The 18,313-nt window shown below is 40.9% G+C and overlaps 1 protein-coding gene across 1 annotated transcript; it reads right to left on the bottom strand.

The window, feature by feature from the left end:
- Window positions 1-12,834: 12,834 nt before the first annotated feature.
- On the bottom strand, window positions 12,835-13,797 carry LOC149031004 (uncharacterized). The gene is made up of 3 exons (XM_089177050.1): window positions 13,741-13,797; window positions 13,331-13,640; window positions 12,835-13,238 (listed from the first exon to the last, which is right to left on the bottom strand). Exons 1-3 carry the CDS (start codon window positions 13,795-13,797, stop codon window positions 12,835-12,837), a joined length of 771 nt encoding a protein of 256 aa, XP_089033176.1.
- Window positions 13,798-18,313: the final 4,516 nt, after the last annotated feature.

Raw genomic sequence — 18,313 nt, 5'->3', positions numbered from 1 at the left:
TAGTTCTATAAGTACTATGTAAACCTTGCGAGAAAAATTTTTCTTTTTATATATATACATATATCTCATACTGTTTGTTTTAGTATATAAATTCGATACTTTGTATGTACATTAGTTATTAGATCAATTATAATAGATCATTTTCGTTCGCGCTAATGTACCTTATTTTCACGCTATATATATACTTAAATATTTGGTAATTATGCTTTTCTTTTCCATATTGTTATTATACTATGTAAAGATAATTCTGTATTTCCTATGAACGACCATCGATAAATTGTATTTTGTAGAGTGGATAAATTGGAGTATTGAGAATCCATTGTCGTTCATAGAGAAATCTGCATTACCGACAGTGTCGGTCGGTAACTAGTTTAGTCGATAAGTAAATGTCGGTAATACCGACATTGCGTTCTTCCAGTACTGACTTATCGGTCGACGTTATAATGGAATGATTGTTTTTAAATTATTATTTCAATGTGCATAAAATATTCATACTTTATTATATTATATTCGTTACTCATATTCTGTCTGCACGTGCATTTTTGCTGACGGCGCAGTCCCAGGAGCTCGCGCTTGATAACATTCCAATGTAACTGACACTTATCTTTCTTCGGAGAATTCGCGCTTGATAAAATTCCAATGTAAGTAATACTTATTTCTCTTCGAAGAATTCGCGCTTGATAAAATTCCAATGTAAGTAATACCTATTTCTCTTCGAAGAATTCGCGCTTGATAGTAACTAATATTTTTGTCAGCGAATTCTTCTCCTTGACTTGGGTCTCACGGTGTGGAAGTCAGTAGTGGAGGAAGCATTTTTGCGTAAGTGGGAGGTACTCCCACTCTTCCGAAACGGACGCTTCTTGCGATGCTACGTTCGTCCATGAAGTCAGTCCACCATATACAGTAATTGAGTACGTGTCTAAGATTTTCCTAAGATTTTTCTAGTTTTGTAATAATTTTCTAAGTCCATTTATAAGTCCATCTTATATAATCATTTAGTACGTGACAAAAATTTGTCTTAAGTTTTGTTCTTGTACTCCAAGTGTACTTACAAAGTCCATCTTATATAATTATTGAGTACGTGTCTTAAGTTTGTCTAATATTCGTCTAGATTTGATTTTAAGTGTTATTATAATAATCTACTACTGCGTGTATCCAAATCTTGTGTTTGTTAAATATCGTGTGTGACCTGTTTCGATTATCAACGGTTTATGAATATTAACTTGGTATTTTGACTTAGCCTGATTTACAATCAGTTCATTTAAATTTTGTTACTAAGTTCTCTGTCTCTTGTTTAATAGAACTTAGTCATTGTCTTCGAACATTTTATTCTTAGTTATTATTGTTATCATAAATCTTTGCAAGCCTAAGTCCTTTATTTGTTACCAAATTAATATTCCGTTAACATTGTTCATTAATAAGTGTGTGTGTGTGTGCAACAGGGTGTTTATTGTGTAACAATTTAAATCTAAATTTAAATTTTAAAATATACTATATTGTTATTCTACATTGTGATTGTGATTTAACAACTGCACCCTTCCTTCAAACGCCAATTTCAGTCAGCATATTTGGATTGCATCTCCCATTGGCCAGCACCGGAAACCAGGTAAGAATTGAAGATTTGGTTAACATCTAGGGTTGAGTTTTCTTTGACATATTGACGTCCGACGCTCCGGTATCCGCAAGTAGAGCCTATCCCGGGTAAAGTACTGGATAAGCAGGCTGACCCAAAAACAGGCATTGACTTTCTTTCTCTTATCCGAGTAAACGACTTCTAGGTCGTGACCGGTTGAGAAATCTCTAAATTCGTTCTTACTCTTCAAGTAAGAACTGGTGACAGCGGCCACTCGTGAAATCTCTTTTCGAGACGTAACAAGTAACATAAAAATTGGTGACAGCGGTGGGATGGCCCAAAATTGGTGGGATAGCCCAAAATTGGTGGGATAGCCCAAAATTGGTGGGATAGCCCAACAATACGGTTTGGTCACCTCGCGATACTCGTAGTTTGTCGGATATTTGCTACGGTTTACTTACTTGGACTTACGGATTGTTTCGTATAAATTTTGTTTTTTTTTTTGTTTGTTTGTTTAAACTAAATTTTTACAATTTAAAATGGCATCGGAACGTGCACGCGCTGGAGCAGAATCTCCAATTGGAACTAGTAGGGAATTTTTGGATAAGGAAAGCGAAATCAGACGAAAGATGGAAGATATAATGCTGATTCAAGAGCAGTTAGGCAAAGTTCAAATAGAAATATTTAAAAGACAGGAGGAACTAGACAAGAGGGAATCGGAAATCGAAGCACAAAGGCGGGAACTAGCGCGAAGAGAGCGCAGATTAGAAATTGGGGGAGGAGAGAATCAAAGATCAGATGATGAATATTCGGGTGACTTCCGAGGATTTGGGGGGACGCGTACTCCGGTGGATTCATTTATCACAGTATCCCGGACGCCCGGTGTCTCCCGAGGCGGGTCGCCTCGCCCGGTTCCCGTGCGAAGACGTTCGATAACGCCCGTCGACGATATGGATAAGTATAATTTGGAAATGAATCGCCTTAGGCGAGAGAACGAGTTATTAAGGAGTACATTGGCCTCCTCACGACCGCCAACCCCACAACCGCGAAGCGGTTGCCCGTCGATTAAAATTCGTGAAATTACGGAGGGGGGTTCCGAAGTTTGACGGTCACAATATTTCCGTAAACCAGTTCGCGAGAGCATGTAAGAGGGCTCTCGATTCGTTGCCCGAAAACTATTCTGACGAATTAGAAAACTCGTTAACAAGATCGTTGATTTCGAAGTTAAGTGGGCATGCTTACGTCGTTATTGAACATATAAAAGTGACTCGTGTGGAACAATTAATAGAGCGTTTGAAGGACGCGTTCTTACCATCGTACGGCGCAAATTACTATCGCGGACAATTGGCAACCGAATTTAAGAAACCAGGAGAACATGTCCTTGATTATTTTAGTAGAATCCGCGATTTGACGCAGTCGATCATTGACGAAGAATCGAAGCAGTTAGGTAGATTAGAACGCTCCGTAGAACGAAAAATAGAGGAGGAGGGTTTAGACGCCTTTATAAGAGGCCTTTCTCCTGAGTATCGCACATCATTGCGTTTTGAAAAATATCACGATTTTAGCTCAGCGTTGGTTTGTCTTTTAAAAATCGATAAACAGATACAGGCTGATGCGGCTAGGAACAAGTTGTCGGTCATTAAAGACAGTAACCCAAAAGTAAGGGTGATTAGACAGGTTGTTGTATGCAACTTTTGTGGAAAGCGCGGACATAGTGAAAACTATTGTTGGAAAAAGAATAGTAAAGGGAAAGATCGCAGTGAACCGAGCGGAAGTAGAAGTAATTCTCCTCGAAACGTTAGGAGTTCATTTCGGAAACGATGTAATTATTGCAAAAATTTTGGTCATTTTAAAGCTGACTGTAGGAAATTGAAATACATCGAGAATAAACGCAAGGCGGGAAACGGGGAGGGGGAAGCCGGTAACGGACGCGCGTCGGGTTCCCCCTCCGGGTCCGCGTCCACCAAGTCCGACGGCAAAAGCAGGACCGTCGACATCAGGAAAATAATGTATGAACCAACGGTCTCCGCTCCGCTTGTCACGTGTACCTCAAAACAGCTGGCGGGTACCGTGACATTGTTAATTGACACTGGCGCACAAGTAAATTTGATTAAGATTAATAAATTACAAATGGACCTTAAAATAAATAAGTCTGAAATTTTACATTTAGTAGGAATTTCCCCCGGTGGTCATTTGACCCTTGGATCTACTAATATTTGCATGTTCGGGGAGTATGTAAAATTTCATTTGGTTAGGAATGATTTTCCTGTCGAGACGGACGGTATTTTGGGAAATGATTTCTTGAGGTCAAGGTCAGCTCTGGTTGACTATGAGAATAGATGCCTCAGATTTCGGAAAAAGGTAATCTCATTTATAGAAGAGGAGAGAATTAATATTCCGTCTCGTATGTCAAAAATTTGCTCTATTCATATTAATAATGTCGAAACTACAGAGGGATATGTCCCTCGTTTGAATCTTCAGCCCGGAGTTTTTGCAGGAGAGGCTTTAGTTAGGAACGTAAACGGAAAGGCGTATATTAAAGTAACGAATACGACTTTTGAATCCGTTGATTTGACAATTCCTAAAGTAGAATTATTGGATTATAGTATTGGTACTCTTCCGAATTCAGCGTCCAATACCTCTGATCCATCCGGTTTCCTACGCAATATTCATACAATATTTGCCTCCAACTCCGCTGATCCAATTCCAAAATCAGATGTTTCGAATTCCGTGTCACCTTCCTCACCCTCCAGGGTTGAATCCGTGAAATCCCTCTTACGCCTTGATCATCTGAATACGGAAGAGGCAAAATCTGTTTCAAAATTAATTGAGTTAAACGCCGATATCTTCCATTTGCCAGGTGAACCATTGGGGAGCACCAATGTTTTGGAACATAAAATAACAACAGCTGATAACGTTCCCGTGCATACTAAACAATATGGATTTCCCCCGGTTCACAAGGAAGAAATTAGGAAACAGACTTCAGAAATGTTAGTTGACGGGATAATTAAGCCGTCCATCTCTCCATATAATTCTCCTATATGGATTGTTCCTAAAAAGGCGGATTCAAAAGGTAATAAACAATGGCGCATGGTGATCGATTACCGGAATCTTAATGAAAAAACAGTAGGTGATGCATATCCTTTGCCCAACATCACCGAAATTTTGGATCAACTCGGCGCGGCTAAATATTTTTCTACTTTCGATTTGAAATCCGGATTTCACCAAATTAGAATGCATCCGGATGACCGCGAAAAGACAGCGTTCTCGACCCCGTATGGTCATTTCGAATTTTGTAGAATGCCTTTTGGCTTGAAAAACGCACCAGCAACCTTTCAACGGTTGATGGATCATGTCTTGACCGGTTTACAAGGCGAAGAAATGTTTGTTTACTTGGACGATGTCGTTCTTTATGCAAGTTCACTTAACGAGCATGAGATAAAATTTGGTAAGCTCGCTCGCAGACTTCGTCAAGCAAATTTAAAATTACAGCCCGACAAATGCGAATTTCTGAGACGGGAGGTAATTTATTTAGGACACATTATTGGGGAAGACGGTGTAAAACCGGACCCAAAGAAATTAGAGGCAGTCCGTGAATTTCCGCGTCCGAAGAATGCAAAATCAGTTCGTCAGTTTTTGGGACTCGCCGGTTATTATAGAAGGTTTATTCCTGCCTTCTCTAAAGTCGCCAAACCGCTAGCGGATTTGTTGAAAAAGGATGTTTTGTTTTGCTGGGAAAATGCCCAGGAAAACGCTTTTTGCTCGTTACGTGATTCTTTGTGTAAAGAACCAATCTTGCAGTATCCAAATTTTGAATTGCCTTTTAACGTAACGACAGACGCATCCGGCTATGCAATCGGTGCCGTGTTGAGCCAGGGTCCTGTTGGAAAGGATCTGCCTATTTCCTATTGTTCGCGAATTTTGAATCAGGCTGAAAGAAATTACTCCACAATTGAAAGGGAGCTTTTGGCAATAGTTTACGCGACAAGTTATTTTAGGCCATATTTGTACGGCAGAGAGTTTGTTCTGGTAACCGATCACAGGCCGTTAGTTTGGTTAAAATCAGTAAAAGATCCTACATCTAGGCTTGTTAAGTGGGGTCTTAAATTGGCGGAATATTCATTTAAAATCATATACAAGTCTGGAACTGCAAATTCGAACGCAGATGCGTTGTCGCGAAATCCGGTGGAGAGTAAAAACATTCTCCCAATAAATATATTCGATTCAGACGACAGTCTTACTAACTTTGACATTGGACAAACTGCGGACGACGACGGGGACTGTGACGTCAACGAGACAGCTGACAGAGTGACTGGTCTTACTTCATCGTCATCTGATACAGTCGATCCAGTTACAGGGACGGTAACGGACGATGAAGGCTCTGACGTCGACGATACGGATGACTCATCCGCGTATGACAGACTTTACTCCCCGCAGACTGAGACCGAACATAATACACATTTAAGAATGCTGACAGACAATGTAGGAGTCACAAGAGATTCGCTAAATTTAAGACACGATAATTTAGTTATTTTTACAGATCTGGTCGGAACTCCGTGTGACGAAGGGGCAAAGACTTTAAGTAAAATACGTAGGCTTCCGAAATTTGAAGAACTGGTGCTGGGACGCGCTAAAGTGGTAAAATTCGGCAAATATAAGCTAATCGCGATCCCCATTAAAGAACAGGCAATAAATGCCACTAGGTTCGGAACGCTGGTTGAAGCTATTGGGTCTTTGCTATCCGTCACACGCGAGCTTGGGTTATCATCAGTCAGCATCTCGAGGACCCAAGGTTTGGACGGAATATCGTGGTTACGAATCTTGAGAAAAATTATTAATACATTCGAAAATGAAAACTGTAAAATAGTTGTTTGTCATAATGAGGTATCTATTCCAGAGACAGAAAGGAGGGAGGACATTATTGCGGAATGCCACTCCTCGCCTATCGGTGGTCACAAAGGTGTGACAAAAACGTATAATCGAATTCGACAAAAATATCATTGGCCAAATATGAAGAAAGATATTCAGGAATTTATAAATATTTGTGAGAGTTGTCAAATTAAGAAATTAGTTAGAATTAAATCCAAAGAGCCAATGATATTAACCGATACGCCAGGAGCGGCATTCGACAAGATTGCCATGGACATCGTGGGCCCGTTACAGGAGACAAAAATGGGTAATAAATATATACTCACTATTCAGGATGCTCTAACAAAATATTTCATTGCAGTACCTCTAAAATCAGTTACGTCTGTTGACATCGCAGAGGGATTAGTTCATAACTTTTGTAATATTTTCGGGGCTCCACGATCAATTTTGACAGACCAGGGCACAAATTTTACAAGTTCTTTACTGAGGGCAATATCAAAACAATATAATTGTAAGCAGATTAAGACCACTGCATTTCATCCGCAATCGAACGGATCTTTGGAACGCTCTCATATTGTCCTTATAGAATATTTAAAACATTATATTAACAAAAGAAGCGAGTGGGATAAGTGGCTCACTCATGCAATGTTCGCCTACAATACTAGCACGCATGAGGGAACAAGATTCACCCCTCATGAATTGGTTTTTGGTAAACAGGCAAATGTGCCATCAGTAGATGTTATAACTGGAATCAATTTAGAAGATACCTACTTAGAATATTATTTGGATTTAGTTAATAAAATAAGAACCGCACAAAAGGCGGCAAGACAGAACTTGGTGGGAGCTAAAATTAAATCTAAATATTATTATGATAGAAATGCTAGAGGTCAAAAGCTTAAAGTTGGTCAGGATGTCTATCTTTTGAAACAACCAACGTCTAAATTGGGAAACCAATATACCGGTCCCCACCAAGTCCTAGAAGTGCTACCCAAAAATAACATCAAAATTAGTTATAAAGGTAAAAGTAAGATTGTTCATAAAGATAAGCTAAAATTGTCGAAATCTAAAGGGTAGTCTTCTTTCGTAAATATTTGTATATTAAAATATTTTGCTAACATATTTGTTTTGCCACTGACTGTACATTATCACCAGGAAGGATGAATTCCAATGTTTGCTACGTCATCCTTTGTTGCGTCACGACGGCCTTCGCTCTCTTGGGTTACGACTGTGGTGGAAATTCTGCCAACATCAGCACAGTATCATTGCTGGAGACCGGGGAGTGTAATCTACCCGTGTCATCGCCCAACAAGTCGGTGACGTACGTGCAGCTGTTACAGCTGACAGACTATGATAATGTGCGCGTATATCAGTGCAGAGTGGAAATAGACAGAACAATTTATTACTGTGGAATGAGTTCGCATATCTCAGCGGTTCATAACGGTCGACGCATTTATTTACTCGAAGTGTCTTCGAACGTTTGTAAAAGTATGATAAATACCGGTACACTTTCGTTGAACTCATTCACACAGATTAGTGGACTACGTGTTAACTCGACAGACTTTCGAAGTGTTACGTTAGCGGGTTCTATTACCACCGACGGTAGGTGTCAAGGCACCCAATATTCGGATACCGACGGTACGTGGGACAGTGTGGTTGTTCAAAGTGTAGTGCGCACAGACATTAGAATATACACGGGAATAGTGAAAAGTGGTGAGAACTTGATTTCTCTTAGGGGACGTATATCGTGTACTTTTTCAGAGGGAACGTGTTTTACAGACGAAAACGGTTGTGCATTTTGGACAGTTGTTCCCGGTTCGTCGTGTAATTTTGAACGATATACGGCACTGTATGAGGGGTCCGCCACCAAAGTGACGTCATCAATCGCAATCTCACATATTACAACGATGTACTCGGTGACGGAGGGAGACACTGCCTTCGCGTTGATGGGTAAAAACGAGCTCCACATTTGCGGGTATACTCTGGTCACTACTGAACATCCCAAACTTTTTATCCTGGAAACAACAAGTGGTCATACGTTTACGTCAAAGGCAAAAATAACACCCGAAAATATGGATTTGTTTGCCTATATAAATTCAAAGTTCGTATACGTTGAGAAGCACCACCGTGACCAGCTGGAGTCTCTCTATATAAACATCTTACAACAGAAGTGCAACCTAGAACAACAGGTTATTCGAAGCGCGTTGGCATTTGCGAACATTCTCCCAGATGTTTTTGCGTACACGGTCATGAAGAGGCCGGGGGTACATGGCGGTGGTGGCCGGTGAAGTCGCGCATATTGTCAAGTGCACCCCTATCCCAGTGAAGATAAGACATTCGGAATTATGTTATAGAGAACTTCCCGTGATATATCAAAATTTAAGTGTTTATTTAAAACCAAAGTCGAGAATTTTAGTTAGAAAAGGTACTGAAGTACCGTGCAGCGCACTACTGCCACAGGAATATTTGATCGAGGGAACCTGGTATCAGCTGCTACCAAAGCCAACATACGTAAAGGATCCTCAAGTTCTACTGCCAGACACGGATGTGGCCTGGAGATACATCGATGCGGGATCGCTCGCGACTAGCGGGATTTATACACAGGCGGATTTGGACGATCTCCGGGACCATGTAATGTTCCTGTTGAGCAACCGTCTATTTTGAACACTATCGCGAGAGGAGCAGCTGGACATAAAGTGAAAGTTGACACGTTAAATCTTGTGGATTTTGTGGGTGAAAAAGGTGTTAGTGAATTGGCAGAAAGTGTGACCTCTAAGCTTTGGAATGGTCTTTTGAAATTCGGAACAGTCAGTTCTGCTATTCTTGGAATTGTGCTTATTTTTAAAGTAGTGAAATTGATCATAGACTCTGTTCTTCGAGGGTACGCCCTGCATACAGTTTATGGTTGGAGTTTACATATGTTGGGTGCAGTTTGGGGCTCAATCACGAGCCTACTCCTCCATTTGGGGCGCGGGAAGGACGCCCGGCCTACTCAAAATTCGGACAATGGAATTGAACTTCAGTCGGTGCGCACGGAGACACCAGAACCTTCGAGCAGTGACTCCGGGGCCACCCAACCTACCTTGGATTCGAGAGGCTGCCAGACAGAAAATACACCTGGTAAGCGGGTTCAATTTCATATGGATGACGAAATCACTCAGAAATTTCGTTCGTTGCGAAAACCACGGGAGTAAATCCCATGGTTCTTCTTCTTAAGGGGGGAGGTGTCACGTCCAGTGACGTCTAAGTTCGAATTTCGTGCACAACACCCAAAAGTTTTAAATTTGGTAAACTCTGTGGTATTTGAATATTATTAGTCTGTTTAACTTTTGCGTAAAAGTAATTTGTTAAACTTTAGTTTGTATAATTTTGCGTGAAAATAGTTCTATAAGTACTATGTAAACCTTGCGAGAAAAATTTTTCTTTTTATATATATATCATATATCTCATACTGTTTGTTTTAGTATATAAATTCGATACTTTGTATGTACATTAGTTATTAGATCAATTATAATAGATCATTTTCGTTCGCGCTAATGTACCTTATTTTCACGCTATATATATACTTAAATATTTGGTAATTATGCTTTTCTTTTCCATATTGTTATTATACTATGTAAAGATAATTCTGTATTTCCTATGAACGACCATCGATAAATTGTATTTTGTAGAGTGGATAAATTGGAGTATTGAGAATCCATTGTCGTTCATAGAGAAATCTGCATTACCGACAGTGTCGGTCGGTAACTAGTTTAGTCGATAAGTAAATGTCGGTAATACCGACATTGCGTTCTTCCAGTACTGACTTATCGGTCGACGTTATAATGGAATGATTGTTTTTAAATTATTATTTCAATGTGCATAAAATATTCATACTTTATTATATTATATTCGTTACTCATATTCTGTCTGCACGTGCATTTTTGCTGACGGCGCAGTCCCAGGAGCTCGCGCTTGATAACATTCCAATGTAACTGACACTTATCTTTCTTCGGAGAATTCGCGCTTGATAAAATTCCAATGTAAGTAATACTTATTTCTCTTCGAAGAATTCGCGCTTGATAAAATTCCAATGTAAGTAATACCTATTTCTCTTCGAAGAATTCGCGCTTGATAGTAACTAATATTTTTGTCAGCGAATTCTTCTCCTTGACTTGGGTCTCACGGTGTGGAAGTCAGTAGTGGAGGAAGCATTTTTGCGTAAGTGGGAGGTACTCCCACTCTTCCGAAACGGACGCTTCTTGCGATGCTACGTTCGTCCATGAAGTCAGTCCACCATATACAGTAATTGAGTACGTGTCTAAGATTTTCCTAAGATTTTTCTAGTTTTGTAATAATTTTCTAAGTCCATTTATAAGTCCATCTTATATAATCATTTAGTACGTGACAAAAATTTGTCTTAAGTTTTGTTCTTGTACTCCAAGTGTACTTACAAAGTCCATCTTATATAATTATTGAGTACGTGTCTTAAGTTTGTCTAATATTCGTCTAGATTTGATTTTAAGTGTTATTATAATAATCTACTACTGCGTGTATCCAAATCTTGTGTTTGTTAAATATCGTGTGTGACCTGTTTCGATTATCAACGGTTTATGAATATTAACTTGGTATTTTGACTTAGCCTGATTTACAATCAGTTCATTTAAATTTTGTTACTAAGTTCTCTGTCTCTTGTTTAATAGAACTTAGTCATTGTCTTCGAACATTTTATTCTTAGTTATTATTGTTATCATAAATCTTTGCAAGCCTAAGTCCTTTATTTGTTACCAAATTAATATTCCGTTAACATTGTTCATTAATAAGTGTGTGTGTGTGTGCAACAGGGTGTTTATTGTGTAACAATTTAAATCTAAATTTAAATTTTAAAATATACTATATTGTTATTCTACATTGTGATTGTGATTTAACAACTGCACCCTTCCTTCAAACGCCAATTTCAGTCAGCATATTTGGATTGCATCTCCCATTGGCCAGCACCGGAAACCAGGTAAGAATTGAAGATTTGGTTAACATCTAGGGTTGAGTTTTCTTTGACATATTGACGTCCGACGCTCCGGTATCCGCAAGTAGAGCCTATCCCGGGTAAAGTACTGGATAAGCAGGCTGACCCAAAAACAGGCATTGACTTTCTTTCTCTTATCCGAGTAAACGACTTCTAGGTCGTGACCGGTTGAGAAATCTCTAAATTCGTTCTTACTCTTCAAGTAAGAACTGGTGACAACGGCCACTCGTGAAATCTCTTTTCGAGACGTAACAGTTTAGAGAATATTATAAATCCTCTGGAAATACGCTACATTTCTAAAATATCTGACGCTCGTGTATGTATATTTTTATCCAGTGAAGCTTTAGTTGATACTCTTTAAAAAAAACTGTGCAAGTTAAAAAAATGAAATTAAAAGTAAGACCGTTAATTGAAAAAAATAAAAGAGTAGTAATATCTAACGTTAATCCGGTCATTCCGAATTCAGTGTTACTCGAAGAACTTAAACATGCGGGCATCAATCCAGTATCAAACATACATAGCTTAAGAGCAGTGTTCTGACCAAAAGATTCTTCAATGAAAATTCCTCTGATCATTACTTATATGCTATGAAGTGGAGAATAAAGGATTAGATTGAGGTGTAAAATAAAACACGTGGTTGAGCCAAACGAAGAAACAATGCCTTTTTTTATTGGCTCGTCAGGGAAAAGCCTTGCGGCATAAAAACCCTGGATGTTGTTTAATTATAAAAATGAGAGTCCACCACGTGGTATTACCACGCGGGAAAATACCGTCGATATAAAATGTATATAATGGAAAGATCTCACCTCTCGTTCGCTTCGCTTACGTTCCTTAACTAACTTAACTTAACTCCTTTGATTTCGATATGTATTCACAGGCTTTCTATAATGGACTACAAGAATGTCCTTTTGTACTGGCCCCACAGGGCGTACGGACTGGGTGTAAGAAGTGGGGTGGCGAGAGGTGGGGGTGACTAGAGGGGCGCTTCGGTAGTTACTAGTAGTTGATCGATGCTCAATATGAGTATCGATCTAGACCTTTAATCGATGGAGGTGGATGCGCGCGAAATTTGAATACTGCTAATTACCGTATGATCCTTTTGGATCGTACATACTCCCCCCGTTGAGAGTGTAACGATCAATGATATTCTTAATACATGTGTTGTGTTGTGCGCTGATTATCATCGATTTACAATACTTTCGACCTAGGTCATTGAATCAGTTAAGTACATCGCTAGTTGTATAAGTTATTGAACATGTTCATTCGATTGTGTATGATATAACGCTAGACGTATTCGCTGAATCGCTCAGCGTATTTTTGCTGACTTAGTCAGCATTCTCGAATTATCGCTGGCCAGGCGACTTTCTTGTACGTACAAGGGAACCGTTGGGTCTTAAAGACAATGATTTAACAATGAACAAATAGTTGTTACATTGTGCTTGACAATTCCGTTGACCGTCTTTACGGTGACCACTCGTACTACATCGTCTTCTCCTGGATGTATGTTCACGATCCGGCCTAACGGCCATCTCATACAAGGTTGATTCTTGTCGATGAGAACGACGACGGTATCCTTTTCGATTTTCTGCTTGGGTTGTATCCACCTTTGTCGTTTCTGCAGTTCTCGTAGATACTCAATATGCCAGCGTCGCCAGAAATCTTGTCGCACTTTCGTGATATGTTTCCAGGAGGACAGTCGATTGGCTGGAGTTTGAACATAATCTTCCTCCGGTAATGTCGTAATAGGTCTTCCAACTAAAAAATGTGCGGGTGTTAGTGCTGTCACGTCATTCGGATCTGACGAGATGGGGCATAATGGGCGTGAATTTAAATAGCTTCGATTTCGATCGCGAAGGTAGTTAGTTCTTCATACGTGAAGAGAAGTTCACCGACGACCCGTTTAAAGTGATGTTTGAAAGATTTGACCGCTGCTTCCCATAAACCGCCAAAGTAAGGTGAGAGGGGTGGATTGAATTGCCACGATATCCTATGATCTATCGCGAAATCACGGACCTTAGTTTTATATTCGTTCGATTCCATCAGGGCGTATAGTTCCCTTAACTGGTTATTAGCCCCGACGAAGTTGGTTCCGTTATCAGAATAAACGTGATTTGGAACAGCTCTTCGACCCACAAATCGCCTGAACGCGGCCAAGAAAGCATCCGTAGTCAGATCGCTGACTAATTCAATGTGTACCGTCTTTATAGTCATACAAATGAAGATACACCCGTATATTTTAACGCGACCCTTATTACGGTATTTCTTTTCCTTCGCGTAGATCGGCCCGAAAAAAATCTACTCCGACATGGGAGAATGCAGTGGTTTCCTGCACTCGAGAGCCTGGTAAATCCCCCATTTTATATCGGATGCCGGATGCACGGAATGGAATGCAACGCACGCAATGACGTACGATTCTTCGCACTTGATTCTTACCGTCGAGAAGCCAAAACCGTTGTCGAAGAGCATAGAGGGTAGTCTGTATGCCAGCGTGAGAATTTTGTTCGTGGAATTTTCGGATAAGGAGATCAGTGACGTGATGATGTGAGGGCAATAATATCGGACATCTCTCATAGAAACTTAAATTCGCGTTTCGAAGTCGGCCCCCCACTCGAGCCTTCTTCGTCGAGGATCGGATCTAACGCGGCTAGTCTTGTGCTCTTGACTCCCCCCCGCTGTATCTACTCTTTCCCTTTCAGCGTGAAATTGTTCGCCTTGTACGATCTTTAAAAACGCGTCGTTCCGTTTCTGTTATTTCCGCCGTCGACAATTCTCCCTTATACGAGTTAGTTTTAAGCCATCGTCGGCATCGAGCTACAATTTTCAATAATCGCGCGTAATCGGAGAATCGCTGAAATACATTTCCGGATTCGATTCGCGTCGTTAAAACCGACAATCCCTTTACGTCCGGTAATTCAAAAATTCCCCTTTCCGTCCCACTCTTTCTTCCCCCTTCCTACATGCCTCGTTCCTCAAAAAATCGCGCGGAAGTTGTCCCCAAGATAAAGCGTCCGCTGGGTTGTCCTCGGATCGCACATGTCGCCATGTGATATTTTCACAGATATCATGTATTTCGCGCACGCGATTCGCCGTGTATAATTTTAACGTATTGGAGTCTCTTTTCAGCCAACCCAGTACAATCATCGAATCGGACCAAAAGGTTATCTTGTCAGGTTTCAATCCGCCGGCAGTTCGGACTTCTCTATATAATCGCGCGAGTGCTAATGCTCCGCATAGCTCTAAACGTGGTATAGTGGTATCCTTAAGGGGAGCGACACGACCTTTCGCGCAAAGTAGACGTATATATGTGTTACCGAATTTATCTCGCGATCTTACATATAAGCAGCCGCCGTAACCAGATTGACTCGCGTCACAAAAACCATGCACCTGCACGTCAATCGGGTCGTCGAGTGTGATGTGTCTTTCTATCGTTAAACTGTCAATTAATGTCAATTGTTCTGCGAACTTTATCCACGAGGTGTGTAACGTATTGGGTACCGATTCATCCCAGTCGATGTGTGTTTTTCAGCAGTCTTTGATGAGAATTTTGGCTGTTAGAATGACGGGTCCTAGAAGTCCGAGTGGATCAAAGATCTTTGCGACTTCGGATAAAATTCGTCGCTTGGTAATTCTTTCGCGAATATCTACTGGCGCGACGGAGTAAATTAATCAATCATGATGTGCGTTCCATGAAATACCGAGTGTCTTTAAAATAGGATTTTCCCTCAGAGCAGAGCTCTACATCGATGTTTTTTTTTTTTATGTCTAAATTTTCGAGTACTGGTCGGAAGTTAGACGCCCACTGTCATATATTAAGACCGCCTCGTTTTAACATTTCAATAGTCTGATCGCGTATCCTTCCGAGGGTTTCGATATTATTAGTTCCCGTAATGAGGTCGTCTACGTATAGATCGCGGTTAAGTATTTCGGCTTTGAGTGGATAATTAGCCCTTTTATCCTTTGCGAGTTTTTTGATGGTTCGTATGGCAAGAAACGGTGCTGACGCTATTCCGAATGTTACCGTATTAAGTTCGAACGTGCGAATCTGTTCGTTATGTCACCAAAATATCCGTTGATATTGACGATCGTCTGGATGAATCCATATTTGCCGATACATTTTCTCAATATCCGCTGTTAATACGTACCGATATGTCCGGAATCGTAATAAATGTTCTACTAATGTGTCTTGTATTGTAGGTCCGACTAATAAGGTGTCGTTGAGAGAAAGTCTCTTATCATTTTTCGCGGAGGCGTCGAATACGACCCGTACCTTTGTTGTCGTGCTAGCTGATTTGATAACCGCGTGGTGGGGAAGATAGCAACTTCCTATAGGTTCGTTTTTAACGATCGACATATATCCTAAATCGATGTATTTATGTGTAATCTGTTCATATTCCTTCCGGAGTTCGATATTCGCGTGTAATTTCTTCCGGAGATTACGGAACTGACTATACCGCGTAGGTGACTGTAATCGTGGCTTTCTTCGCCGAAGGGAACACGCACGATATATCTTTACGATTCATAGTGTTTCGCAACTTAGACATAATGACTTTGCCTTCTATTTTGTTTACTAAATTCGATCGCGTTATCTTAGGAACGATGAGTAGCGAAAAGTTCCGCCTATATTTATCGTCTAATGATCGAATGGTTATCTCGATAACGTCTTTTGATCGAGTTCCGGTATAGTTGATAGCGTGCATGGAACTCGAATATGATTTGATCAGTAAGTGTGACTCTTTCGCGAAATTCTCAGTAATGAAGTGTGCGGCGGCACGCGTATCTAATACCGCCCGACGTTGTCTGAGAGTTCCGTCTCCCTTTCTCTACACGATACATGATGCTCAGGAGAAATTGATTCGGTGCACCGTGCGAATTGACATGAGACTCGGTGTTAGCCGCGTGAGGGTGGGTTCATTGCGATGTCGACGCGGTCTCCTTCTTCGCGAGAGTGTGGCTCTCCTGTTTCGTGATCTCATGCTCGTCATTATCTATATGTAATGACGTGTGATGGGCCTGGTGACATATCCGACAACGCGAGGCTCTACATGGTTCCCGGTGCTTCCGTAAACAATTCTGGCATAATTCGTACTGTTGAATCGTTGTCAGTCTGTCCTGTATCGTCATGTCATAATATCGGGGGCACCGGTATACAAAATGTTCATCTCTTTTGCAAAGAACACAATTAGCCAGAGTCTGAGTATGGAACGTACGCGTTGTATAGGTATCCTGTCGCTTTCGCGGTCGTAAAGTCATCGTCTCGGGATATCCACGTTTTGCGCGGGGCTCGAGGTTCGCGGACGTTGATGACGTTTTCAGCGGAGCACACGCACGCGCATATCGGGTTAAAAAATTAAAGAATTGCTCGATAGTCGGATATTCGTCGGAATCTATCGTTTATTCCATTCTTGTAGCATTTCGGGGGGTAACGCGCGTTCAGCGAGGCGTACTGGCCAGACCACCGAACTTACATTATATGTCTCGAGTGTGGAGATGTGAGAACGCAGTTCGTTCAAGAATGCCGTTACGTCCTTTGCTGATCCGGCCTTCGGTCGGGATATGTCGATTAACGCGTCGATTACCCGAGCTAATAGTATCCGTGGCACATCGAACGCCTTCAGTAAAGCTCCCCATGCGTCCTTATATTTTTCCCCAGTTAATTGATAATGCTCGATCGTTTGAAGGGCTTCGCCGCGAAGGCAGTCGCGAAGGTATACGTGTTTTTCTAAATCCGATATATCACTACGCGTGTCTACGAGGGTTAAAAAGCTGGATTTAAATGGGATCCATTTCCCTATATTCCCGTCGAATTGCGGGATCTCAATGCGCCGTAATGGTATTTGTTAATCGCGGGTTTTCGTGATATCGTTGCTTTCGTCAGCGTTATTCGGGTTGTTATCTGTAGCGGTATCGTTTGAATGAAGTTTGTCTCCGATCGCGCAATATCTCTCTATGATTGGAGTTAAACTATCGACTCCTCCTGCTTCGTTGATAGCAGTAACGCACTTTTCATACAAGGTTTCGTATTTCTCCACTAGTGGTGCAAGTCGTTCGTAACGCCTTTTTTATTTCCTGCTTATTTAGATTTCCTTCATTGATTAGATTTTCGACGTGCGTTAAACCCAATTCTAAAACTAGCCGTTTTTGTTCGAGCTGTCCGAGCTGTTTTTGCGATGCCATCACGAACCGTTATTAATTATTCTACTTTTCGAAATCCACTCAAATTAATTTACGGTAATATATAAAAATCCCCTTTATATGAATGAATGACCGCGCGTTGAGTTCTCGATCGCGTGGTGCGGCCCTGAGGCTAGATTGTTGGAGGGGGTATACCGTATGTATAGTATAAGAGGCCGTTGAAGGGGGTATACGATTGTCGCTAGCTATATGCCGATAGATGGGATGTCCGGCGATGACGTCACGGCGTCTTCGTTCTAGTCGACCGTTCAAATAAAGGAAGGTGGCGTGGCGGTGAAGCCGCCGAAATCTTATCGTTCTTTGTACGAGAATAAAGCGTTTTCCGAGATGGAGAATAACATTCGATTATATATCGTGTATCCGTTCAAATTTAGAAATTAAGTTCTTTTTCGATATTGAGATGTAAATTTTACAGAGAAAATGAGCGTAATGCATAGATATATAAGAAATTGCGAACTTCTACGGGGTTCGAAGACGCAATTTCCCTTGAGATATATATTAGTAAATGAGGGTGTGTACGCATAGGCGTACGCACGGGTAATTAAAACTACTTATCTCGCTTCTAGATTTTTCGTGATGCTGCCTCCGCTGAACGGTGTAGACGTTCAAAAGATGGCGGACTCCCTCGACTTCGTTGTTCTCTAATCGGTTTGCCCGGTGTGGTGATAGTCTATTCACTG

Source organism: Polistes dominula, unplaced genomic scaffold (genome assembly GCF_049000335.1).
Source record: "Polistes dominula isolate Pdom_NZ unplaced genomic scaffold, Pdom_raw_medaka contig_332, whole genome shotgun sequence".
Lineage (NCBI taxonomy): Eukaryota > Metazoa > Arthropoda > Insecta > Hymenoptera > Vespidae > Polistes > Polistes dominula.
Note: the sequence above shows the minus strand (reverse complement) of the source record. Positions and strands in the feature narration are given on the sequence as shown.

Excerpts from the sequence above, each read along its gene's own strand:
- LOC149031004 (XM_089177050.1), bottom strand. The coding sequence starts at position 13,797 with ATGGGGGATTTACCAGGCTCTCGAGTGCAGGAAACCACTGCATTCTCC. Across the intron at positions 13,641-13,740 it reads CTGCATTCTCCCATGTCGGA|ACGGTACACATTGAATTAGT; the intron begins GTAGATTTTTTT and ends ATGACTATAAAG. Across the intron at positions 13,239-13,330 it reads TCACTTTAAACGGGTCGTCG|ATCCGAATGACGTGACAGCA; the intron begins GTGAACTTCTCT and ends CCATCTCGTCAG.